The sequence below is a fragment of the Mesocricetus auratus genome, unplaced genomic scaffold (genome assembly GCF_017639785.1).
Source record: "Mesocricetus auratus isolate SY011 unplaced genomic scaffold, BCM_Maur_2.0 Super-Scaffold_100009, whole genome shotgun sequence".
NCBI lineage: Eukaryota > Metazoa > Chordata > Mammalia > Rodentia > Cricetidae > Mesocricetus > Mesocricetus auratus.
The window spans coordinates 6,707,280-6,732,857 of NW_024429193.1; the positions used below are offsets into that span (position 1 = coordinate 6,707,280).

The 25,578-nt window shown below is 44.5% G+C and overlaps 2 protein-coding genes across 7 annotated transcripts in view; one reads left to right on the forward strand and one right to left on the reverse strand.

Moving 5' to 3' along the window:
• Ak5 (adenylate kinase 5) overlaps positions 1 to 2,952 on the forward strand; it is a 182,993-nt gene extending 180,041 nt beyond the window's left edge. For both annotated transcript variants that reach the window (XM_005083629.4, XM_040751590.1), the window contains one exon: positions 1,823 to 2,952. In XM_005083629.4, the coding sequence (XP_005083686.1) occupies positions 1,823 to 1,891 (69 nt within the window). In that variant the 3' untranslated portion in view covers positions 1,892 to 2,952. The remainder of the gene's footprint in view (positions 1 to 1,822) is intronic.
• A 3,454-nt stretch (positions 2,953 to 6,406) lies between these two features.
• Zzz3 (zinc finger ZZ-type containing 3) overlaps positions 6,407 to 25,578 on the reverse strand; it is a 64,439-nt gene continuing 45,267 nt past the window's right edge. For 4 of the 5 annotated variants that reach the window (XM_040751586.1, XM_040751589.1, XM_013123201.3 and 1 more), the window contains 10 exons: positions 22,396 to 22,534; positions 18,139 to 18,286; positions 17,937 to 18,052; positions 17,285 to 17,356; positions 16,088 to 16,189; positions 15,436 to 15,531; positions 13,474 to 13,626; positions 10,181 to 10,315; positions 8,024 to 8,124; positions 6,407 to 7,624 (listed from right to left, as the gene is read on the reverse strand). In XM_040751586.1, the coding sequence (XP_040607520.1) occupies positions 7,480 to 7,624; positions 8,024 to 8,124; positions 10,181 to 10,315; positions 13,474 to 13,626; positions 15,436 to 15,531; positions 16,088 to 16,189; positions 17,285 to 17,356; positions 17,937 to 18,052; positions 18,139 to 18,286; positions 22,396 to 22,534 (1,207 nt within the window). In that variant the 3' untranslated portion in view covers positions 6,407 to 7,479. The remainder of the gene's footprint in view (positions 7,625 to 8,023; positions 8,125 to 10,180; positions 10,316 to 13,473; positions 13,627 to 15,435; positions 15,532 to 16,087; positions 16,190 to 17,284; positions 17,357 to 17,936; positions 18,053 to 18,138; positions 18,287 to 22,395; positions 22,535 to 25,578) is intronic. The other variant, XM_040751588.1, reaches the window with a different exon arrangement.

Below are 25,578 nucleotides of genomic sequence, written 5' to 3' on the forward strand. Positions count from 1 at the left end.
TAGTACAATTAGCATATGGTGAAGCCATCTAAAAACCGTGTCGACTGTGCAGACACTGGCGAGGAGTTGGCAGCTGCTTTACTGCACGGAGCTTGGGCTATCCCCAGGGTCCTGCGCTTCAGCCGCGTCTTACACAATCACCCCAGGCACCCGCAGGGACCCACTGTCACAGGCCTCGGCCTTCTTGTAATATCACCTTTTCATTGGTTAGCATTTTAATGAACCTCTACGAAGCCACAAGGTTTCAAACCTTCAGGACACCCAACTCTTCTGGACAACTTAGCCTTTTTCAAGTTAACTTTGAAAAATTTGGTCCCAGCAGCGTTTGTAAACTTTCCCTTTCTTAGAGCGCCACCGCGCAACAGGACCCCGTTGGTGGCTATGACTTCAGTTAGCACCTGCGAAACTTTCCTTCTTAGAGCAACAGGACACCGTTGGTGGCTATGACTTCAGTCAGCACCTGCTCGCTGACCTGTGTGCAGTTGCGTCACGGATGGCAGCTGGGCAGCTCAGCTCCTCCTCGAGCGGTAACACCATCGACTTTCCTTAAGTAAGCAGGGCTGTCTATGTCCAAGGCATGCTACCACCATCTCTCGGGCCTCCTCAGGGCTTCTAGGGGTCAGACCTGTGCCTTCTTAAGAGAAGCCGTGTGTGAACCGCCCCTCGGCGGCTGACTGATGTCCAGGGAACCACTGGCCGACTCCCATCTGTTGCTGGCTCCCTCTGCTGGTGTATCATCTGTCTTCACAACTCCACCCCTAGCCATCTGCACATCTGCGCCCTCTAATCCAAGCTGTATTCCCACCGTGCTAAGTGACTCAGTACATTCAGGACTCAGGGTAGCACCAATGTGTCCTCTGACTCCTGGCAATGCTTGGCACATGGCCCTCGGCTTGCTGCTTAGATGGACTCCCCTGCTTTGGAGCACTTGCTGGTTCCCAGGTCAACTGAAGAATTCCCAGATACCCAATCAGCATCACTCAGCCGCCATCCATTTGCCACAACTGAGGAACCTCTACTTGTCACCCAAAGGCAATGGTTGACATCAACACCTCAGTGTTGTACACTGTGTCTGGACAACTCTGTTAGCACGAAGCAAATACACTCACATTCCTCCTACTAAACCCTCTCCCGTCTCCCGTAACTGCTCTCTTCATTGTCACGGCAGCACATATGTGCCTCTTTCAGACTGGCTTCTGTCACTTAGTAATATGCGTGTAAATCTCGTGTCCTTATTATAGCTCGTTACATTTTAGTGCTGAGCGTCCTCCACTGTCTGGAGGTCACGGACTGTGTAAATACTAAGACACCTTGGTAACTTCCGAGTTTCGTCAATCGCGAAGGGCGCTGCTGTGAGCACACACACAGGCTTGGGGTGTTGGGCCCGTGTGGAATGAGGCTGCTGTAGGGGACGAGGAGCTGTGGTTGTTTCGCACACTGGGCAGGCAGCATTGGGAGGCGCCAGCCTTGGGGTTTGGGGCATTCTAATAATGCTCTTTCATTTTAATCTACGATAGAACTGATTCTGGAGACAGGGTCTCACCATACAGCCTTGGCAGGCTTAGAGCCTGATATGTGGACCAGGCTGGTCTTGAACTCGGAGATCTGCTCTCCTCTGTACCTGAGTGCTGCCGTTAAATGTGTGTGTGAGCCACCACAAGAGGCACTTGTTTTTCAAGCAATCATTTTCCACTCTAGTCTCTGTGGGTTTGGAGGGTTTGCTGAGCAAAAGCAGGTAATCGTGTTTCATTATTTTAAAAGACTGGCATTTATAAGCAGGCCGGGGGGTTAATAACTAACTCTCTCTTCCTCTCAAATACAGGTAAATGCAGAAGGAACACCAGATCAAGTATTTCTTCAGCTCTGCACAGCTATTGACTCTGTTTTCTGAAGGAGAAAATGTTAAGGAAAGCAGAGATGGAGAAACACGACATTCACCCCTTAAACTTTTTCCCTTCGCCCCCTCCAATCCCAGCGGGCCTGTTTCCTTCCCAGCGCAACCCACGTGAACGTTATCTGGAAGCCATGCATGGTATCTTCAGGAATGTCCACCCTCTCCTCCCGTAGACAACGGTCCCCTTTGGTACACTTGTTTTTCTGTCACCAGGCTATACCTCAGAACAGCAGGATGGGAAGAGCAGCGTGGGATCTGTCTGTGCTAGCTGTGCCCGGGGCCACCTGGAGTCTGAGCCGTCACACAGAGAGAACATATCCCTAACTCTGCATCACAGCTTCCTTCTCGCCCACTTATCTGTTCCTCCCTGGTGTGGGTCCTGGGCATGGGGACGAGCTTGGACTGGCTCTGTCTCTCCAGTTTCATCCAGGAGGGGTCTGGAGTTCTGGGGGGACCTTTGAATGCCCAACAAGTTTTCAAAATGAGACGCTGTCCAGCTTCTCCGAGACAGCAGAACTGCGACCAGGACTATCAATTGGGGGGAGACTAGCACCATGGAACAGCGTCACAGATGCTAACGCGCCTGAGCAGCTGCACGAGCCACTCTCCATGTGGTGGTACGTCCCAGCAGTTCCACACTTAGTGTCAGAGACCGGAAGTGATTTAGAGGCAGAAGAGACGGTTGTTACTTCACTCACTGGGCAAAACCATGTTGTTCTGACCAGAGGTGATCACACCAAGTGCTGGGGCCAGGCTGGTGTGTGTGTGTCCTGAGGCTCCTGTGTTGTGTTTCATGGGCCTGCTCCATGGGTAAACACCTGCATCACACCAGTGACGCGAGCACCTTTTGTACTGAGTTGTTGAAGTGGAGCTGCTGTCTTCTGAAATACCTGCATCTTACACTCAACCACTACCCAACACGCAGTTCGGGTTGCATGATTCTTTTCCTCATGAGTGTGCAAATACCGAATGGTTTCCAGGACAGAACTGTATTTTTAAAATCATTTTTTCCCCTTAAAACAGTTATATACAAATGAAATAAATGGAAGCAAGGATAACTCTTTCTCTATTTATTTGTAACTCACATCGTTCTGGAAAGCCTTTGGAAGCTTTCATTCCAAACAGAAGCAAAACACAGTAAGAGTTTAAAATTATGATCCACTTATATGGTTTGAACTTTGGCCATAGACCAGATCTGAGCTATTACAGAGAACTTGTTAATGTATTCATGATACACCGTCATTTTCATATTTCTTTTTCCCTAGCACTGGTTCCTAAACAGAAATGTCAGTGTGTGCTAGACAAGAAATTACGTTTCTTTGGTTACAATTAGGTCTCTATTACCAAAAGGGGTGCAACATGTCCCCAAATTCACAGAGCTGTCGAATGTTTCACTAGTCCAAGCTGTCACACTCTCACAGGGACCCTGGCTATGCGAGCAAGGGTGAAAAGTGCTCTCCGGGGTGAAACAAGCCAGTTACCCAGGGATTAAGAGTCTCCAGACACAAAACACACACTGGCCAACACCGGCCCACAGCTGTGGGCGAGGAAACGAAGCAGCAGACACCAGGCAAGCCAGCCGGGGTTCCACAGGGTAGCAAGGTGGCAGCTACTTTGGAAAACTTCAACAGAAATCAGTACTTGGGAATGCAAATCAGTTTTCCAAAGGACAGCTAAAACACACATTGCTCTTGTGAATGGCTGTAAGTGACATCATTATGCTAAAGTCATAGGATTTTAAAACACGAAAAGACCTTAGCAGTTTTTGCCTAGCAAAAGGCTGTGCACGTATGTGGACAACTTCAGAACACTAATGTAAACTCCCTGGCTCTAACCTATGTTCAAGGGCACACCTCAACTGGTCCTGTGCCCTCCCTGACGCCATCAACTGGACCCTCCCTCTCACACGCTTGGCTCAGGCTACACTGCCTGTCTTTGAAGACGGCTGAGTAAACCAAGTTCGGGCCCTCGCCTCTGGCATCCCCTCGCCTGCTCCTCCAGTTGATCCCCACAGCTAGTTCCCACACTCCATGCTCATCCCCTGCCAATGAGGGCTTCTCGGCCCACTCGAAAGGCAATACTCTTCACAGTCCTGTGCTGTTCTTCAAATATTACTTTCCTTAATGCAATTGAGGGCATTTAAGTCTATTTGCACATGGCTGTCGTCTGTGACATGCCTATGAGCTTCACACAGGCCTGGCTTTTCTATTGCGGAGCCCTCACACGACGTCTCTTGCTACTGAAGACTAACATGTCTTAATTCTCATGCCTTCCATTTGCCCATTACATGCAGTTAGCACAACCAGTGACTGGTTCCTAGGACTCATTTCCCTATCTGTGACCGAGCCCCAAAATGTCACTACAAGCAAGACAAGAGTCACACCCACGGTGAATGATTTACTGGCTGAACCACACTCTATAAGGAAAGTTGGATGCAAAGGCTGTCTGTCCTCTAGGGTGTGACAAGGAAGCTACTGAGACAAGCCTTTCAAGAGTTACTGGCACCTCGTGGATTGGGGCCCACTACCTTCTAAAGAAAACAAAGTGTGACTGACCCAAACACTGGGTCACATAACCAACAAATCCTTGTAGAGAATCTGTTAAAATGTCAGGGCCTAGAGACACAGACACGGACTGAGTTCTCAAGCAGCTCAAAGGGGCCTAGCTCTCAGAAATCCATCCATTTAACAGGTACCTAAGCCCTGTAAGCAAAGCACTGGGTTTTGGTTCCCTCTGGGAACTCTTCCACTGGAAACCAAAACTTTACAGGCTTAAGAAGGACAACGCCTGGAGATGCCGGTTTCCTCCAGCGCACCCAGAACAATTGGTGTTAAACTTGGCTGTCCACAGTAAGAAAGTTCATGCAGCATACCTCACATGGCTGTAAGGGAAATTGCACAAAACAAGACTTATCTATTACAGTGGTACCCAACTTTCTGTCAGCCTTTAAAAATTGTTCCTCATTCCTCAGTAAACTGTGTTCTGTGATTTACTGTAGGTGAAAGGAGGGGGGGGAGAAGAGTCAAGGAATGCTATGGGGTTGGGTAAGAGGCCATGGGGATGAGATGCATGTGTGCTCCTGTGAGTCACAACGGTGGGGCCTTCTGGTACATTCTCCGGCCACACACAGGCCTTTCTCTCACGGGCCCATGTGTGTGCTCTAGCAAGACACAGGAAAAGGTGTGGAGAACACTCTGACGGTGGGGCTGTTTCTGCTTGGGAAACAGGGATAGGTCTTAGACAAGTCCATCACCTCACCAACAATAGGGTCCTGGGTGAGCCATTAAAGTCCTTCTGGCTAGACCCCCAGAGTACTAAATGAGCGTGCCTCAGTGGGCTGAGGATCCAGTGAGTGCTTTGTGTACAGTAACTGCTGTATCAGCATCTGTGTCGGTGCTGCCCTAACATCACAGCAATGGCTTTTGGTGTGTCTAATAACCCCGTGAGCATCATAGCCACTAAGTCGATCTGGCCCACTAACACACCTGACAACACTGCTCCCCTCAAGCACCCATCAGCAGCCAGGCTTCCCTGCAGACAGACAGAAGGAAGAGGACTGTGCACTTCTGCAGCCTTCAACAGAAACAAGAAAACATTTCCACCCAAACAGGAGAAACGCACACCACCACTACCTCAGTCTTGAAGGTCTCTGCCTTTGAAAGATGCATTCGAGTGGGCTTGCTTCTCTGGTGGTCTCATGACAGCTTATTAGAGCCACGTCACTCATAACCCCTTCCAAAGTGTTTCAAGCTTTACGGGGCTTTTGGATGGCCATGAACTGCTCTCCAAAACTACCTGACACTGTCTCTACGGGCGGTCTAAGTGTCCTGCATATCAGACACAAGGCTGCCCTCTGGCATGTGCACTGAGCATTTAGTACAGAGACACCTAGTTTAACCGTCTCTCCTTCATCGATGACCCAGAGATAAAAGCCTGATAACTTTTCTTTCTGAGGACAACAGACTGCATCAATATGACCAGTAATACATAATCAATATATTATCTAAATTTCTCATTTCCATAGTTAAAATTCTGTATTTTTCTTAATTAAAAAAATTCAGAGTAGATTTTACCTTGCTAAGTGTTGAAAGGAATTAGTAAATAATGTTCCCTGAAATTAAAAACAGGAAAAACAAACATTGTTAAAAACAAGACTGGTATAATACTTAATCCACCATAGAACACACTATCTTTTCCTAGTTGATAATTTTTGGAAATCACCTGTTTCTACACATGGGGACTTAATTTTGTCAGGATAAAACTTCCTGAATAAATGCTCGACCTCTACTTAAGCTCCCCATCTGGGCGTTAGTGAGCACCCTACTGTGAAGCGTTCTAGCACGCAGGACGAGAACACTACACCTCTAGCAGGTCACAAGCTCACACTCCTTTCCATAAAACACTCTTTAGCCTTTATAAAGAACAGAAAGCAAATACAGAAGAAAGGCTTATTTAAACGATAAATTCTAGTTGTAACCCTTGTTGAAAAAGGAAGCCACAACAAGCATTCTATAATATAAACAAACATATCCACATAGTTTATTTCTCACAGTTCTCCCGACAAATGAACATTATTCAAGAACATACTGTATACACAGATAAGAAACATACAAAATGTTTTAAATGATGCACAACAAAGCCCAGCAGTATAAAAGAATGCTGTGAACTCTTGCTCACTCTGCAGACTACACTTAATCACTCATTAAATAGTAATAAAAATACAATCTTTTATGGATCTTGTGCAGACTACAAAAGAGGGAAAATTATCACCATATATATGATTTTATATTAGGCAGTTTTCTTTGACTTTGAGTTGTACTGACAACTCCAGATCCAGAGGCAGAAGGCTGTGTATTTTAAGGGTTAATGTTGTGAACCAGACTTCACACAGTTACTACACTGGCACTTTTCACCATAGTCTGTACACACCACATGATCATCTTATATAACATGACATTTAAAAATATATCTGCGTGACAACTTTATGACAGTCACGCCCCATGAGCTGGTTACGGAAGCAAAGCACAGCTAGCTCATGCTTTGCTCCTGGGAAGGACAGTTCATCGTGATTAAACATCAAACCGTTAAGCAGCTCCAGGCTACTAAAGGCCATCAGTGACCACCGGACAGTGAGTTCTTTTAGAGTACACATCCTAGAAGCAAACACCATCATTGGTTAAAACTTCGTCTGTACGTCAGTCAGTCTCTGCTCCGAATACTATTTTCACAAAACTGAAAGCTACTAAACTGATTTAATATAAATACTTTGTCTTTCATCATCATATTTATGACTGAGGTCTTTGAAACCTTTGGAATTTACTCTCGCATTAACGCGCGCTCTCGTTCCCATCTCGCCCACTAAGATCACCACCTACAAGGCTCTCTGGTGGTGGTGAAAATTTCAGCAGGGAAACTCTCAGCTCACCAGGAAACGTTCACTGCTCATCTACAGCTACTCGGTGCAGAGCTGTGCTTGGCGAGAACACTCGGGAGCTCTCATGCTGTGAGTGTCCGAACCGCACGCCATCAACAATGATGCCATTGCTGTGTGTTGACGAGAACTAATGCCGACACTCTCTTCCATGTCATCTGTTGGCTGGGAAGTAGTTGGGATCAAGATAACTATAACTAGTGCCCTGGGACACACAGTAGTCTCTGTCTAAGAATGTCTCAGACTTATAGACAGGTTCTAACTGGTGATCTTCCTTGTGAATATCTGTTTCATGCGGGCTGCAAGGAGAGAGCACACACACAGACTCATTACTACACAACTCCACACGCATCTTCATCTCCTGACCAGAAACTCCTCTCAGCTAAACTGACCCCTCGGAAAGCTTCATGGAAACCAGATACATCTTCATCTCCCGACCAGAAACTCCTCTCAGCTAAACCGACCCCTCGGAAAGCTTCATGGAAGCCAGATACATTTTCATCTCCCTACCATAAACTCCTCTCAGCTAAACCGACCCCTCGGAAAGCTTAATGGGAAGCTACTCGAGATCTGACGAGATTTAAAGAAACTTTTAATTGCTTAGAATAAATCTAATAAATAAAACTATAGTTACACTTTAAGAAGTTTGGAAAGTTCAGTGCTTGAGGTTCCTAACCCCAAATAAAGAAAACACTTACCAGTCTGAACAAGAGTCACAGAAATCCAAAGACATTTCTGGAGGACAGTCCTGACAGTGCCACCGGACACCCTGGATAGGTTCTACACCACAGTTATCACACTGCAGCAGACACAGAAAGGCAAGAGTTGTTGGCTATGTTTTTTTTCTATGAGGAAGCACATGATGACATGGACACACCCTTTCCCCAACCTGCAGAAATACCTAACACACTGGCTTAATTTAGACACAATTCCCAGTGAAGCAGATACAAGTTTATCCATGCAAGATCAGGCTAGTGGTGGATGACAAGCAATCTTTGTATTTACCCAAACTTGGGCATCGTGCCAACCATTCCTGTGGAACCAGTGTGTGACTGTGAACACTAGACTCACTCACACCAGCCCTAGTGCTGCCCACTGGATGGCCACCAGACTGAACCCCTAAGAACAAAGCCTACAATGACAACAAGGCAGGCCCAGCTTGTTTTCCACAGGGCAATGCATTACAAGACCCCTTCAGTGTGCCCTCAGAGTGGACTTCTGGAGATCAAGTACAGTGGTTAGGATGAGAGCGGCCCCAGTGCTCATGTTTGAGAGCCTGGACCCCGGTTGGTAGAACCGCTTGGGAAGGCTTAGGAGGTGGGCTTTATGAGGTGGGCTTAAGAGGTGGGCTTTAGGAGGTGGGCTTTGAGTCTCCAACTCCAATTCTGCCCTTGTCTCTCTCTGCCCACTGCCTAGAATCTGAGTATAAAGCTTGCAGCCACTCACTGCTCCGTCACCACGCCACACGGACTGCTTCCCACCACGAGGACAGGCATGGACTCGCCCTCTGAAACTCTAAGCAAGGCCCCGCTAACTGCTTTCCTTTGTGAGAGTTTCCTTGGTCATGGCGCCTCTTCACAGCAACAGAACTGAGACACAGAGTAAATCTCATTTCTACATTCTTGGATTACACAACGCCATGGCTCAGGTCTATAACTCAACTATGAGAAGACCCAGTTTCCTCTCAAAAAGTCTACAAGCCAGTTAGGAAACTCTGTTAAGGGTGATTAAGGTCGCTGAAGTGTCCGGAGGAAAGGCTACCTACTCAAAGGACCAGAACTCACTCACAGCGTGCATCAACTCTATGTACATGGCCAACAGCAATACCACACTATGGTCCTGTTGAACTTTCTCCAACCTCACTACATGCAATCACTTCTAATGGCTACAAATCAGGCAGGACACACTTTCATGTAATTCTCAGAGTCTCCAAGATGTTGCCCACCTCTGGTCTTACGTTCTTTGAATCTAGTCCCCATACTATCCAGAATGATCTCTAGACCCACCTCATTTATATACTTAATGACATTACAGCACACAAATAAGTGCGTTACAAATTTAGCAACAGTGAATGATTAAGAACTTTTAAGTCGGGGCTGGAGAGATGGCTAGGCGGTTAAGAGCACTGGCTGTTCTTCCAGAGGACCCCCATGGCAGCTCACAACTGTCTGTAACTCCAGTTCCAGTGTATCCCACACCCTCACAGAGTGTATACATGCAAAACACCAGTGTACATTAAATAAATACACTAGCTAATAAATAAATGTTAAAAAAAAGAACTGTGAAGTCTAAACCTGGTGCTTTCTCAAAGTTAGCAAGCCCACTTTCACGAAATGCAAATTTCATGTTTCAGGTGTTCTGACTACTTTATGCACTCTTTAGCTGTGCTCAGTTATCACTCTGCTGTTTTAACTTTTCTAGGATTCAAACTCCGGATCCACTGACTCTGTGGAGATGAAGCATGTGGGAGGAGGAACTCAGTCCACCTCCTTTTAGTTCCCACCCCAGCACTTAGTGGAGAGAGAGGGTCTGCAATGCGTACAATCATCCGCCAGCCTCCCGAAACGCAATGAGGCAGCCCCCCGTGACATGGGGAAGTGTGTTCACCGACAGCTGGGACTAGGGAAGCAGAGGGTGACTTCATCCCGCTCACTGCACACGACAGACAACTGCACTCTCTCCTCCACACACAACTCAGATGTGTGACCCTACATGTGGACACAACTTTGCATGTATGCGTAAAAGAATCACAGAGACACTTACTACCCTGTCCCTGGATGCTTACTGGTTTCACAGTTGAATGCTGCAGGTCTCCCTGTCCACCCTTTCAAATATCAGATGACCAAGTTGCTTACCTTAAAGCCCACATGTTGCACAAAGCCACTTTCTGCCTGCATTTGCTGAAGTTTCTGCTTCTTTAACTTTTTAAACTGTAAGAGTTCTTTATATTCAGGTAAACTCCTATACATGACAGGAATGCTTTCCTCGTCCTGTTAGAAGATCAAAACATTAACGTGTCACTTTGATAATTACAATGGACTAAGTGTACAAAATACAATCCTAATTATTTTTCTACTGACATTTGTCACTTTTAACATCCAGAAAATGAATGCTGGTGAGTGTGCTTCTCCAGCACTGGGCTGTAGGCATCCAAACCTGGTCTTCACGCCTGCGCACTGTGCACCTGACACCGCCCGTCTCCACGCACACCCGACACACCACCCGTCTCTCCATGCACACCCGACACACCGCCCGTCTCTCCACACACACCCGACACACCGCCCGTCTCCATGCACACCCGACACACCGCCCGTCTCTCCATCTCTCCATACACACCCGACACACCACCCGTCTCTCCACACTTCCGTGTGTAAACATGGGATCTTCTTTTATAAGCAAAGCAATCTCTGCCCTTCTTTAATACTCTGTATTTGTAATAACCGACCAAAACAGTACATTTTTCACTCAAGGGGATGAACTGAATTACACTGGTTATTTAAAAAACAGTGTGGACTTTATAAATACTTCAGGGGTCTCATAAAACACTGAAACACAACAAGTCAAAACCTACAACCCCCAACTCCGAAGCTGACCACGCAGAAACTGTGTACTTTCACTCCTGAGACAGCATTCATCGTGCTGGGCAATGCCAGCCCCTCATGGTGCCCACGCTTCTGTCTGTGATCTCTCTGCTCTCTGACCTCAGTTCCTCCGCAGTGACTCCCTCTAGTCTTCTTTGTCCCCACTAACAGCTATACACGGGACCTCACCGCCTGCAACCAGTGCGGTCTGCTGCACACATCGACTCTAACCTCTCTCAATGCTCCCTTCCATTTCTCTTGCCATCTCACCTCAAATGGGTTTCCAAAAGTCTGCTGAGATTCCTAACCTGGTTTTGTATTTTTCCAATCTTACCCTGCTACCCAGGATCTTTTGCAACCAAATGATTCCATGGCCACTAGTTGCCTACATATACCTCCCATCCACGCCCCAAGTTCCTTGAATTCTCAGTCCTGGACCAGATACAAACCCCACCTCATCACCCTTTTGTAATGTTAAGGCTCATCAACCCTGGACCAGATACAAACCCCACCTCATCACCCTTTATAATGTTAAGTCTCATCAACTACTGCGCCTATTCCACAATGAAGGAATGAGTGCTGACAGAAACTATAACAACTGTCCTAGATCATAAAATTAATTAGTGAAATTAATGAGGGGATGACTTGAACCCTAATTTTCCTGATACACCCAGCTGTCTAAGACAGAGATCTTGGTTTTTTTCTCATGCATAACTAATTCTGTCATGATGTAACATTCCTCTCAAATCCATCTTCTAGTATCCACTCGCTCCACTGTCCCCACAATTACTTTAAACTTCCTATGTCAGTGTCAAGACCAAGGTCCTCAGGTAGATCAAAGATTCTCGAGTTCCACAATGCACGACTATAGCTTTCATCCATCTGCAAGTCTGTCAGCCACTGTTCCAAGCTTGCATGTTTGGCACAGATATTTCCCCCCAAATAGTTCAGTCTGCAGATGGTAAATCAGCAGACACAGAAAGATCTACAGACAAGACAGGGAAGCAGCCAGTGTGCTTTCTCTTGGTCACATCTGAACAGAGGGAATGGAAGACGGTGGGCACTAGGAGCCGGAAGGAGTGTGGAGATACCTGCTGGAGATGCTGTCTGACAGCTTCAGGTAATGGTATGGAGAAGATTTTGTAAACTGTACAGAAACACGATACTAACACTACTGAATGTGTACTCCATAGCTATTTGAGTTATATTATTTCAATTTTACTTAAAAAGGACTAATTCCAATAAGGCGAAGGTGAAATATAGATGTTTCAAACTAAGGAGTAGATTATACACATGTACGTTCTTCAGCTGCTGCGTCTTTGGAAAGAGAAACCTACACGTTACCACTAGAAGATTAATAAACACACATTTTAAATAGCTGTGTGCATCAGAAAAGCATGGTGACACATGCTTGTAATTCTAGCTCTGAGGATGCTGAGGCAGGAAGATGATCATTTCAAGACTTTCCTAGGCTATCCAGAGAGACAAAAAGTGAAATCTAACTTAATTTACTATATTATTTTATACTGGGAAATGAATTGATGGCCTTGCACATACTACACGAGATGAGCACTAAATGCTTATTTAAAATGCCCTGTCCCTCCTCACATGGCTAACATTTAGTCAGGCTTTCAGCACTCAAGTGACTACGAACGCTCCCTCCTCTACTCCTCTGAAGGCCTTCAACAACTGCTCACTGCTGTGATCAGTTAACAAGTCCAAGACGCAGAAGAACAAAGACATATGTATGTTCACAGCCCCGAGCACAGCCTGTTAAATAACATGTTTGGGTAAATAGCTCTTCACACAAATCATTCTAACAATCACAATGCACAAACTCAGATAAAAGTCCTGTCTCAAAATCAGCATGAGCATTTCCAGAGGACAACTTTAAAGGGAAATACAACTCCACAACACAACCACTAACCGTTATTTAAGAGACAAAGTGTACTGCTAGCTCTCCACTAAAATCTCCTGTGCCGATTCTATGCAATCAGAGCGATAGTATCCATGCTTCAAGCAAGGAGTCAGCCATCTCCCAGGAAATGCAGGACAAAGGAACAAATGACATGACGCAGCTGAGAGGATCCACACTACCACAGCAAATCCGTGGACGAACAAGCCAGGCTTCAGGGCAAGCGGTAAGGGGAAGGAAAATGAAAGGGGTTTTCACCCCCACCCCAACCTCTCGCCATTCTTTGGCTCCAAACACACAGGTGAAAATCACCCCAAGCGTTTGAGTCCAGCGCTTGCCTGATGTGCACAGGGCCCTGAGCACGCCTGCGCACACCTGGTGCCATGATCAAGGTCACCAGGCACTCCATCACTCCTCAGAAACCTGAGCGTGGCGTCTGAAACTATCTCCCTCCAAGACCATCTGACGTGGGGCTGAGGAGACTAACGGCCAGGTGACAGTTATTGAAGCTGAGGACAGAGTGTGGCCCAGGGTGCTGTTCTCACGACTTAGGCACACACTGACTTGGTGGTCAGAGGAGGATCCGTCAGCACTCTCTGAAAGGAAGGGGTAGTCAAAGTCATGCTCCCTACACAAGCAGGCCACAACTCACCGAAGCCTCCTCCACAGCAGTGCCCGTGTGGCCATGAAAGCAGGAGCGGTCATCGTCTTCATCCATGTACACGGGCGGCTCATGGGAAGTCATGAAAGTGGAGGGTTTGAAGAGGTGCTTGTTGAGAGGGTGCTGCCGCCTGCTCGCCGAAGACTGCGGAGAAGACAGACGCCTTACTCGACAGAACCAAAGGACAAACACGTGCACGCACCCCGCCAGTCACAGGGATTCAATACTGCTGCACTCAACTCCCATGAAAACCAGAGAATGAAATGGCCTAAGCCAGACAAATAGGTGTCCAGTGAGAGAAGCTGCTGCAGCATGTGCGTGTCTAAGACTGTCACCCAACACCCAGTGACTGCCCGCTCTGTGCCCGCCCGCCCACCAGTGCTTATCACAGTCCACAGCAGCTACTGAGATGCAGACGCCAGCCCGAGCTGGGTCCAGGCTGCGGGCAGAACTGGGTGGGATCTGTGGGCAGCACGGCCTTCACTAGCAACCACTGCGCAGACGCCACACACGCTCACTTTATTCCCTGGCACAGAACCACCGAGTCCCGCCGCTTCACCCATTTCACGTCCAAACTCTCACCATGCTCAGGGACACTAAGACTACGGCTACACTAGGACTCCACAACCACCATGTCTACGAACTTTCAAGAGACTACATAGACAGAATGAACACATTTAGGCTTTGCCAGTATTCCTTTTTGGTAATTATTCACTCTTAGTTATAAAAACACAAGGTGTAAAGTAACATTTAACAAAGTTAATTTAGAAACATTAACTAGGGGGTTGAGGATATTTCTTAATGGTGAGCACTTGCCTAGCATAAATAAAGTCCTGGGTTTGAACCACAGTAAGGAGGGGAGGAAGGGAGGGAGGGAGAGGAGAGAGGAAAGAAAATTAACAACCATGAAGAGCATAGCTGTTAGTCTCAACACCGGCGTGCAAGGTCCCAGCGTTCCAAGGCTGTAAGAGCTACATATACCATCAGTGCTTAAAACAATTAGCAAATTAAAGCGAACTTGAAAAGCTTGGTTAAACATAATTGCAAAAACCCATGGAGCTGGAGACACGGTTCAGGTGTTAGGGCACTTACTGCCCTTGCAGAGCACTGGGGTTTGATTCCCAGAACCCAAAGGTGGCTCACAACCTCCTGAAACGCCAGCTCTAGGGGAATCCAGTCCTCTGGTCTCTGGGCACCAGTGGTCATGTATACATCCACACAGACACGAACTCTAAGATGGGAACTATATAAACCATCTCCTTAATGTAACATTAAGTCATACAAACCACCCGTCAGCTTCCTTCACGTGCAGCCTCTAGTTTTCCTAGTTTACCAACTACAATTCCCCAAAACACGGCTGCCCGTCAACGCAGTGCTCTGTACGTCAGAGAGAGCTCTTCTCACTTAAGGGCAGCGGGAAAGCAAGACTCAAAGACAACGGTTCTCCGCTCATCCGTCTGTGACAAGTGTTCCCATGCTGTCACGGTCTACTGTGCCTATGCGTGCAAAGGCTGAGAATAGCGCGCCTTCACTAGTAATGGCTCCTGTCAGCACTCAGCACAGAGGGGGAGGGAGAACACTGCACTCCTCTACAACTGCAGGGAGGGAAGCTAAGGACGTCAGTGACGTCTCAGGCTGTGCAGCACAGCAGGGAGAGAGCTGACCTACATCTCACAATCCACACCTGACAAACTTCAACATCACTAAGATATGCCTAACAGAATTGGTACAAAAACCCCGTAAGTAGTACTCACTCATGTTACTTCCAAAAAAACAATGAAGAACTGTTAAAACTCAGCACAGTTTTCTAAGTAGCAACAATGGAATCTCATTCTGCCTTTATACCCAACATAGTGAAACGTCAAGAGGAGCCCACCCTAACAAACTCACACCCACACGACAGTTCTGAATTCAATGAGCTCCAACTAAGGCGTGTTCGTCTGTGCGCCTTACCTTTTTGGAGTATATATATAAGTTAGGTGTTCGGCCTGGAACTGGAATACCGGCTTTAGTTAGCTTTATGAAATACTTCTGTACACGACTGGCAACCTAAGGAAACATAGCAGTTCTTTTAACATAACGAAATGATGTGGTATTAGTGAAGTTTAAATGGTAACGATTAAATCAAGAAATAACCTTTCAATATTCATCAAAGGCATCTGTATTTTAAAATCCTGACAGAATAATTTCAAGTAAATTTAAATTTGTGTGACTACGAACGTGAGCCCTTACTGTCACTGTGAACATGGGTGAGCAGAGCAGGAAGCCACCTCCTAGTAATATAGACGAGCGTGAGGAACGGAGCTGCTGTGTCCGTGCTCGGAGAGAAGCGGGATGACATTAACGCCATGCACAAAACCCACCAGCACAGTCTGACCAAAGCGACGGCGCAGCACTCACTAAGCACTCAAGAGATTCAAGGTCCACCATGCATTTTTTTAATGTTTTGCATTGATGCAGAGCAAGCAGGTTTACTTACGTTGTTTCTGCAATCAACATAACAACAAGCAATGCTAATCCATTTAAAAGCATCACACACTAGAGCCAGCAATGGCTGCAGAACTGTCCGCCACATCTACACACGTAGCCTACAGCCCTTCATCACCTGTTTGGCTGTCCTGTTGCCCAGCTCATCTGCAATCTTCTGCCACCGCCGAGACTCTACTTCTTCAGGAGGGTATTTCAAGAGTAGCTGTTCAAGTTTTTTCTGCATCAAACCCAAGACCAAGTTTTAAGTGAAAAATGTATTCCATTTAAAATACATTTAAAAGATACATTCACATTTTATTCAAAGCACAGCTCCAGACATGCTATCATTAGATTCTCAAAGTAGAAAACAGTTCCTGTCAGGAACTAAGATGCCACAGCAAGATGAGACCAACGGCACCTAGGAAAGCCCTGTGGAGGGTCTGTACTCACTGTACTGGGTGACAACAGCACATGAGAGCACAAGAGAAACGACACGTCAGGCGGCACACATCTGAGTGAACGTGGCTCCCCATCTGTCTTCGTGCCAGAATGAGCAGAGGACCCCGCAGCGTTAACAAAACCAACGCCAGTCACTGGGTTTCGAATATTGAGAGTCTTCCTGCTTTGGTCATCCGTCATTCAAGCACCTGACTGGATCCTAGCACTCAGCTTCTAACAGTCAGGTACACAACCTAACTCAATACACAAGGTCACACTGCATTAGCTGGGGCAACGCCAGCCTTGAGCACAGGCAATCTAAGACAAGGGTTACAGTCCGGGTTCTCAGCTACCTGACAGCAGAAATTAAAATGCAACTTGAAGGAGCTCTGCTTGCTTCGAGGCTTTACTGTCTTAAAGCTGCTTTTTAAGACAATTCATCAGTTTCTCCTTTCCAAACCCAGGGTTTTTCTATAAGAATTATCCTAAGCCGGGTGGTGGTGGTGCACGCCTTTAATCCCAGCACTCGGGAGGCAGAGGCAGGCAGATCTCTGTGAGTTTGAGGCCGGGCTGGACCCATAGCCTTCGAAACAATACAGAGAAACCCTGTCTCGTAAAAACAAAACAAAACAACAAAAAAAAAAAAAAAAAAAAACAAAAAACAAAAAACAACAACAAAAAAAAGAATTATCCTGAAAAAAAAAAAGTTCATGTACCTTCAAAATCCAAAATTCTTACAACATGCAAAAAGGTGTAGAAAAGTAAGTCTACACATTTTAAACTCATGATTAAAAGGAATTACAATGCAGCAGTGAACACTTGCCTGGCAGTGCTAATTTTACTATCAACACTTTAGATTGTCATTAAACCCTAACAAGCTAGAGGTACGCATTACCTGTTCTTCAACAGTCCACAGCTGGTTGAATGTTTCAGGTTTGGTGTCATCACACAGGCGACCTCTTATCATCTGCACATAAAAGAGGGCGTTTTATACATGTAAAACATCAAGGGTATAGCTAAAGAGCACACAAAGACTGTTTTACAATTTCCAAAATATCTTTGCATATTTTTAACATATATACCACCTATTTACTGAATAAATTTTTTTCAAATTCTTGTATTTCATTTGGTTTTAAACTCTTCACAATTCTCATATAAATAAGTGATAGCAACTCATCTCTAGAAACGAGACATGTTGGTTCAAAATTGAAAAGGAACAATTCCTACAGAGACAAGGCTACACCCCAAATCCTGGTCACACTTCACAGCGCCGCTGGTTGTAGGCACAGTACCCACAATGCCCACTTAAAAGCCATAAAGACTCTCCAATGCAACCAATACCAATAACATTTTATAAGCGGCTGTAACTTGAAGACCGGAGCAGACACAACAGAAGTGTCCCAGCGAGCAGTTTGGACAGATTAGGTTTCTGGTTACCTGGAAAGTTTATGCTCCCATTGTTTCTCAGTGAGCAGCTCTCCACTTTAAGAACACAAATCAACAGAACGTGAAACATTTCATGCTCTCAGATATGCCACACTACTCACCTGAGGGCGACTATGGGACCCTTCTGGACCGTCACTCAAAGGCAACACGGAGTAAGAAAGGGACTCTCCATCCTTCTTAAGATCTAAAGGGCTTTTTGGTCTAGCAGGCAGGCCTACTAAAAATAAAATCACACACAGAATTATTCCAGCAAGACACTGAAAGACATCTTCCTCATGAAATTCTTACTGCGTAAGTTCTTACCTTTATCAAAAACTAACTTAACTCTCCTAGAATGTCTTTTGCGATTTTTAAACTCTCTTTCGAAGTTCCCAAGGCTATTGGTATACTGGTCCCACACAATCTCAGGCAACTGAACAACTCTCTGTGGGTATGGAAGTCCTATATCGGCCTGGGAAAAAAAGACAAAATAAAAATATCAGAGTTCCAATCTACATTTAACTCAATGTAGTAAAATAAAATATAAGAGGCACACTGTAAAGACTATTCCTAGGGTGCTAAATACAGACTACAAAGAGATACGGGATCTCATCAGCAGCAACTCTACACATAAAAACATCAGTTCTAGTAACAAGCACAAGTGTGCAGAAGGCAACAGATGAGACGCTGGGACATACCAACTTTGACATTTAGCCTCAAGTTTGTGGCTTATCTGTAGCATAATAAAAAATGAATTCACAATCTAAAGTCGCTTTTCTTTCTGGCACTATTGGGCTTTGTACAAAGCATGCACATCCAGCAGCATCCCTTGCCTCAAATTATGACAACTTAAAAATGAAACTTACAAATTAAATCTAGGACACACAAGCCTTCCTAAGCCGCACAAACTTTGCTTCTGTATTGAGTATATGGGTTTCATCTTTGTAAAAAGTTAAGATGTTCAATAATACATCTGCTTCAGACTTTTTTTAAAAAATTCTAAATTTAACCTGGAAATGATAAACAAGCAAACAGCCAATAACATATAAATTTAGTAAGTCTGCCTAAATGTATGCTTTTGCTCATCAGAAAAGAGATTAAAGTTAATACATTATTTCTCAAACAGTTTTAATTTAATCTGCCAAAAAATTACCATCTTAAAAACAACATCTTAAGGGAGTCTTCCTCACTCAGCATAAGCGGCCAAAAACAAACATACAAAACAAAACCCCGCAGGGCTCTTTTAAGGGACCCTGCCAACAACTGAACGGTGTGCACAGCAGCTGGCAGGGGCAGTGACCACATCTCCAAGCAGGCATAGACTAAAGCAGTGAGCACAGCTCCCAGTGCTGGACGCAAACTTAACGCCTGCGCTGCCATGTTGGAGAGCCAGCGGCTGTTTCCACCTTAACTTTAGCAATGTTGTTTAGCAGATAACAGACACGCGGCCAGAAAAACAAAGATTTACAGTAAAGTCAGATGCAGATGAGGTAAAACCTCTAAAAGGTTTATAGTGTGTTAAAAAATATATGTAGGCTTGGGAGAGAAAAAGAATCAGGACAGTGAAAAAAACAAAACAAAAAAACCACAAAGAGAGTAGCTGGGTGTGGTGACACATGCCTTTAATCCCAGCACTCCAGAGGCAGAGGCAGGAGGATTTCCACAGACAAACCCTGTCTCAGAGAAATGAATGAATGAATGAATGTGGAAGATGTAGAGTAATATAAGTCATGTAAAGATGAAAAATACACAGAGGGTCAGGCTATTGTGCGCTATTTTTTTCAGTTGTTCAGTCGCTAAGGAAAGAACAACCGCTGAAATATACTTGACAATAAATGGTGCTAAATTAACTTAACTAATGCTTTGACTTCAAAATTTAAGTATAAGGATGTATTACTTTGGAAAAGAGATTTTATTTATGTTTCCACAGAAAATGGAAAGCTGTGGATTCCTTCCAGGCTTCTGTGGTTTGATGAATCAAGACCTCCTGAAGCAATGTCCCAGGCAGTCCAGCATCTGAAACTGCTGGGACGATACAGCTGTGTAGACTACAAAAACAAGGACTTGGCCAGGTTTCTGTGTTTTGTCATAATCTCCACTGTATGGACAGCACCCCCAACTAGCAGGAAGCAGTTTGGAATGAACAATGCCCAAATTCCCAAATATTGCTTATAAAATTTTGTCTTCATTTAATTGGGGTTGCTTATAAATGGTAATGATCACAGTCAATCTCTAAAGGGAAAAAAAGGGAATATGATATAGGAATGAATACTTGTACTGGTATGGATTTTCATTTATTGATACAAATTTAAGAGCAATTTTGTGATATGTATATTTCTCCTCTTGTTTAGATACTGTGTTTATACAGCTCTTTTAAAAGTGTAATGTATAAGTAAATACAGATTATAGTTACCTATAATAGTCAAGACATAGTTAGGTTAGTTAGTTTTTCTAGATATAGAGATATATTTGAGATGAGACAGTCTTCAAACCTTTCAAAGACCTTCAGAAAATGGCATTTAAAATGGTTTAGGGTTTTTCTTGGCAATGAGAAATGTCTGTTCCTGGTACACCAATTATATCTGAGAGGAAGATGGTTATTCAAAGAAATTCCTTATGGAGTTTGCTTTCAACATGGCAAGAGTAGCCATTTGGGCAAGAAACTGCTCTTGCCTAGACCGTTTGACTGTTGCTGTATTATCTGGACATGCAGGACCCACAAAAAAGTGACTGCTGAACTTGGACAGTCCTAAAGGGTTCCTGTCTCATGGAAGAGTCTGCCAGACTTTCTGTAGGACACAGAAAAATGACTGACAGACTGCCAATGCAGATGGACAGTTTGAAATTTCCTGCTATGCTGAGAAGTCTTCCAGATGTCCCAACATTACAGAGGAACTTCGGGTGACTGTTCAGGTAGCGATATGTCTCTGTCAATTCTAGTGTTTATATATTATCCTTCTGTAGTCTTTGATGGAGTTGAAGACAGATAGTTATAATTATAGTTTTCCTTAGTTATGATAAAAGATAAGCTACATAAAAGACTTTAGACTCACAAAGATAGGATAGATGATAAAATACTTTCTTTAAATCTTACTAAATGTTAATGGACAAAATATTACAACTATAGTTCTTACTTGATAACTGTTCTGTCATATATAATTTGACTAAGTTAAAGTTAAAACCTTTTTATTTAGACAGAAAAGAGGAGATGATGGGGGAAGTCCTGTGTACATGTCTCTCTTTGGTTAATGAATAAAGCACTGTTGGTCAACAGGGAAGCAAGATAGGTGGGACTATGAGTCGAGGAGGATTCTAGGAAACAGAGGCACAGTCAGTCATGATGTAGGACACCAGAGAAGTAAGAGGTCCAGTCCCTTTCTCCGGTAAGAGAAGACCTCGTGGAAATACTCAGATTAGCAGTTATAGGTTAACAATTAAGTCAGAACTAGGTGATAAGAAACTATAGCAAACATCCAACAGCTTCATAATTGATATAGTGTCTCATGTGTCATTTGGGGGCTGAGACAGCAGTGGGACCCAAGCAGCTGGTGGGAAGACTACACATTACAGTAAGGTCTTAGGCTTTTGTTGTTTATGGTGCTTTTTATTTTTTTAAACAGTGTCTCTTGTAGCATGGGGTGACCTCAAATCTGACTGGTAGGTTTGAGGATGACCTTCAACTCAGGACCCTCATTCTTCAGTTTGGGATTCTAAATTTGCACCACCGCACTGGACCAAGGGAAAACCTATTTAACAAAGAAGGTATAATACAGCTCTGAAACCAGTTTTTAACAAGCTAATAGATAGATTATGCATGTACTATGGAATGCAACGTTTCCTGAAACTAAAGAAAGTATTAACCAGACATCTCACTTACCCCGAGGTTCATTACAGAGAAGCACTCATGGGTTTTGTTTTAATGTTTTCACACAATGCTAATGTTGAGGCTTTCAAATATATGAAGCAAGGTTCAGAGGTAGTAGAGCACTTGCGAGCACAGGGTCTTGGTTCCATCCCCAGTACCAGAGAACAACACCCCCACACAATGCACTTATGTGTTTAATATTGATCAATTAGGGGGCTCCCTAATTTGAGGCACTTAAGAGTATATTTGAATGGCTCACTGTTTGCTTCAGATAAAAGGGAAAACTAGTTTCACACGAAGAAAAAAAATCTTTTACAAAATTAAATGAAATTCATAGTTTCTCTTCATAGATTTGGTTATACTTTAAGCACGTATAAAATAAATTTTTGTGTTGTCTCTATAAACATTTGCTTTTCCTCTCAGTATCAAATGCAACCCAAACAAAAGCAGTTAATAATTAATAAGTCCTCTGCACCAGGCCTCGGAAGTGACAAGTGGAGGACAGATAAAACATGACCAAAATTGCTCTGTCCACACAGACAATGAGAGTTCAGTTCTTTTCATCTGGGCATATGCTGTGTGCTGGACTAACCTGGAAGGCGGGGGAGTTAAATATTCTTAAAGTACAGACTCATAGAGAAAGAAACATAGTTATCTTAAAATTACCAAGCACACTCCAACACGTTTAAAAGTACCAAAGCACATTTTTGGGGTACCTTCTTCTGGAGTTTTTCCACAAATCCAATAGGATTCTTTAGTGCTTCTCGCTGGTGTTTGCCTAAACTCTCTAGGTCTTGGACTGCTTGAGAACGCTGGGCCTCAAGGACAGCAATGGTCTGCAGCAGTCGCTGGTAACTGGAGACAAAGAGAAATCTCACTAGAGTTTTCTACTGACAACAGCAATAAATAAAGCTGAGTTCTAGGTCTCATCTACTACACATGAAGTCACACAGTCTTTTTAAAGTTACCTGAAAGAGTTTAGTAAAACACTACTGGGAATAAATGAGGTCTTCCTGAGTTACGAAGTACCTAGTCAGAAAACATCAGTTAGAGAAAGCCAAGCCTCCTTCCCACCTTAAACTTCTAATTCTTAATACTGAGTTCTAAAACAAGAAAGCCTTCTGATGTTCCAGCAACAAGGTCTTAGGAAACTTCTTCATAAAAGAACTAAGATCACATGATTTTATACACAGAGACAAGTCACCAAACCCAGCCCTCTGGCCACACTCTGCAGGAACATAGCATCTAAGGCACATTTCCTTCCAAAGCCACAAGACAGTGCCCCATATCTGACAGGCTAGTAGGTCACAGTTAATCTGCTCTCACCCCTCACCCACATTTCTCTAGCATTCACGACAAGACAAATGTTGAAGGCATTTTTACTTCCCTGTAGGCAGGGGCTGTCTACATCAGCTTCATCCACATCATCAATAGACCTACTTGTCACCCATCACCCTGTAGGCAGGGGCTCTCCATCAGCTTCATCCACATCATCAATAGACCTACTTGTCACCCATCACCCTGTAGGCAGGGGCTCTCCATCAGCTTCATCCACATCATCAATAGACCTACTTGTCACCCATCACCCTGTAGGCAGGGGCTCTCCATCAGCTTCATCCACATCATCAATAGACCTACTTGTCACCCATCACCCTGTAGGCAGGGGCTCTCCATCAGCTTCATCCACATCATCAATAGACCTACTTGTCACCCATCACCCTGTAGGCAGGGGCTCTCCATCAGCTTCATCCACATCATCAATAGACCTACTTGTCACCCATCACCCTGTAGGCAGGGGCTCTCCATCAGCTTCATCCACATCATCAATAGACCTACTTGTCACCCATCACCCTGTAGGCAGGGGCTCTCCATCAGCTTCATCCACATCATCAATAGACCTACTTGTCACCCATCACCCTGTAGGCAGGGGCTCTCCATCAGCTTCATCCACATCATCAATAGGCCTACTTGTCACCCATCACCCTGGACCCTCATTACAGTAGATACACGAACCAGTCCATTCTCATTCACTGTCTTTTCACTGACTCTGTTTGAGTCTGGAATGCCTGGTTTCATGTATAAACACACATAAAAATGTAAAACCCTAAAGCCTTGAGTGCTCAGAAGCTTGTCACAGAAAGAATTAAGAAGTCACTTAAAATTCGCTTCAAAGTAACAGGCTGTCTTTAAAGTATCAACTGAGCAATTTTCCTTCATGGTCCAAATAGAAACTGTGTAAAACACTTCCCAGCACACAGATGCTCAATAAATATTTCTTGAATAAATAATTGCTGTTTTGTCCAATCAGAAGCACAGCAAGTTTTGTCAGTCAGAAGCCAGCAAAGCACTAGAAACCTCTAAGGAGAAGCAATGGAACTACAAGACTACTGAACATTATCATACAACTGCATGGGTTATGTCCACAGTCCGTACGGGAGATGGTGTGGTGGTAACTATGAAAGCATTCTCTTTCAAGTCTAACTGTGCTCTTTAATGCAGACAACATGACCAGAAGGCACACAATCCACAGAATGAATGTGTAAGGCAGAATACTGAACACCTGTACAACAGTGATGCCACGTTTTCCCCACTTTAAATCATTTCTCACATTAGACATCTTGCCAGTTGGGAGGGACTACAACGTCTATCTATCCCTCGGTAGACTGGAACAACATCCTGTCTGACACAATCTATGATCAGCCCCACCCACAGATTTCTCCACACTCAAAAGCAAAATGAACAAGTTGGTTCATGAGTGAATCCAAGGTAAGACTTAGTTGTTCATTAATCTGATCACTGCACTCTCTAAGCAGCTCTAGCAATTAACAAAGCAAACTCAACCTGGGACTCAGGTGTAACAAGGGAGCTGCAGTGCTGGGAGAGAGCAGAATGGAGAGCAGGAGAGAGCCCACTGATGGTCTTCCCAGAGACGGGAGGAGGAGGCATGGAGCTGAGAAGCTGGCTCACTGGGCCACCCACTGTTGTGTATTTGAGACTGTCCAGAATTAATTTAAAAAGAAAGGGGGCTGAGTACGGTGGATTACACATTTAATCCCAGCAACTGAGAGACACTGCAATTAACATGGTCTACATGGCGAGTTACAGGTCGGCTGGAGCTACCTAGTGAGATCCCTATCGCAAGAAAAGAAATAGGAAAAGAGACAAACGAAGAAAGGAAGGAAGGAAACCACAGACTGTGTCTTTGAACCAAAGTAACACAGAAAGTGACATCGTACAGGTTCTGGCAGATACACTTGCCAATGCATTCAGCTCTGCTTAGCAGATGACAAGTCTATGAAGAGACAAGCTAAATGAACACCTATTTAATAAGAAACAGTAATAAGAACAAATGGGATAGACTATCCTTCACAGGGGTAAGGCAGAAAGGCAGGACCATTTAAGGACAGCCTCGCCTACAGACTAAGAGCCCATCTGAAAATACAAACGACAACAAACATGTAAGGTCTAACATTCACTTTGTGTACTACACGCCAGACACTGCTATTTTAAATTTCACAACCCTGAAATGGGCATCATTCGTTATTCAAGGCATACTACAAGAAAACTCTTGCCTCAAATAGATGGCAGAAAACAGTATCAACTCACCACAGATATTCATCCAAGTATTTCAAGAAACTCCAAGTACAGTTTTTAAAAACTCTGAAATTCCATAGAACCAAGGAAGCACTTTTCACTTTGGCTAACCCTTTAACCTTCTAAGAAACAGAGTAACCTGTGAAAATGACACGTGTTTCCTGTGTGATACGAAAAGTCACAACTTCCCAAGGGATGCTAGTGCACTGACTGTGTGACAACTCTATCCAGTTCTAAAGCTGAGGGGCACCAACAGGTCTCTCTTATTTATGACAGGGACACACAGACAGTTAGCTTTCAGACTA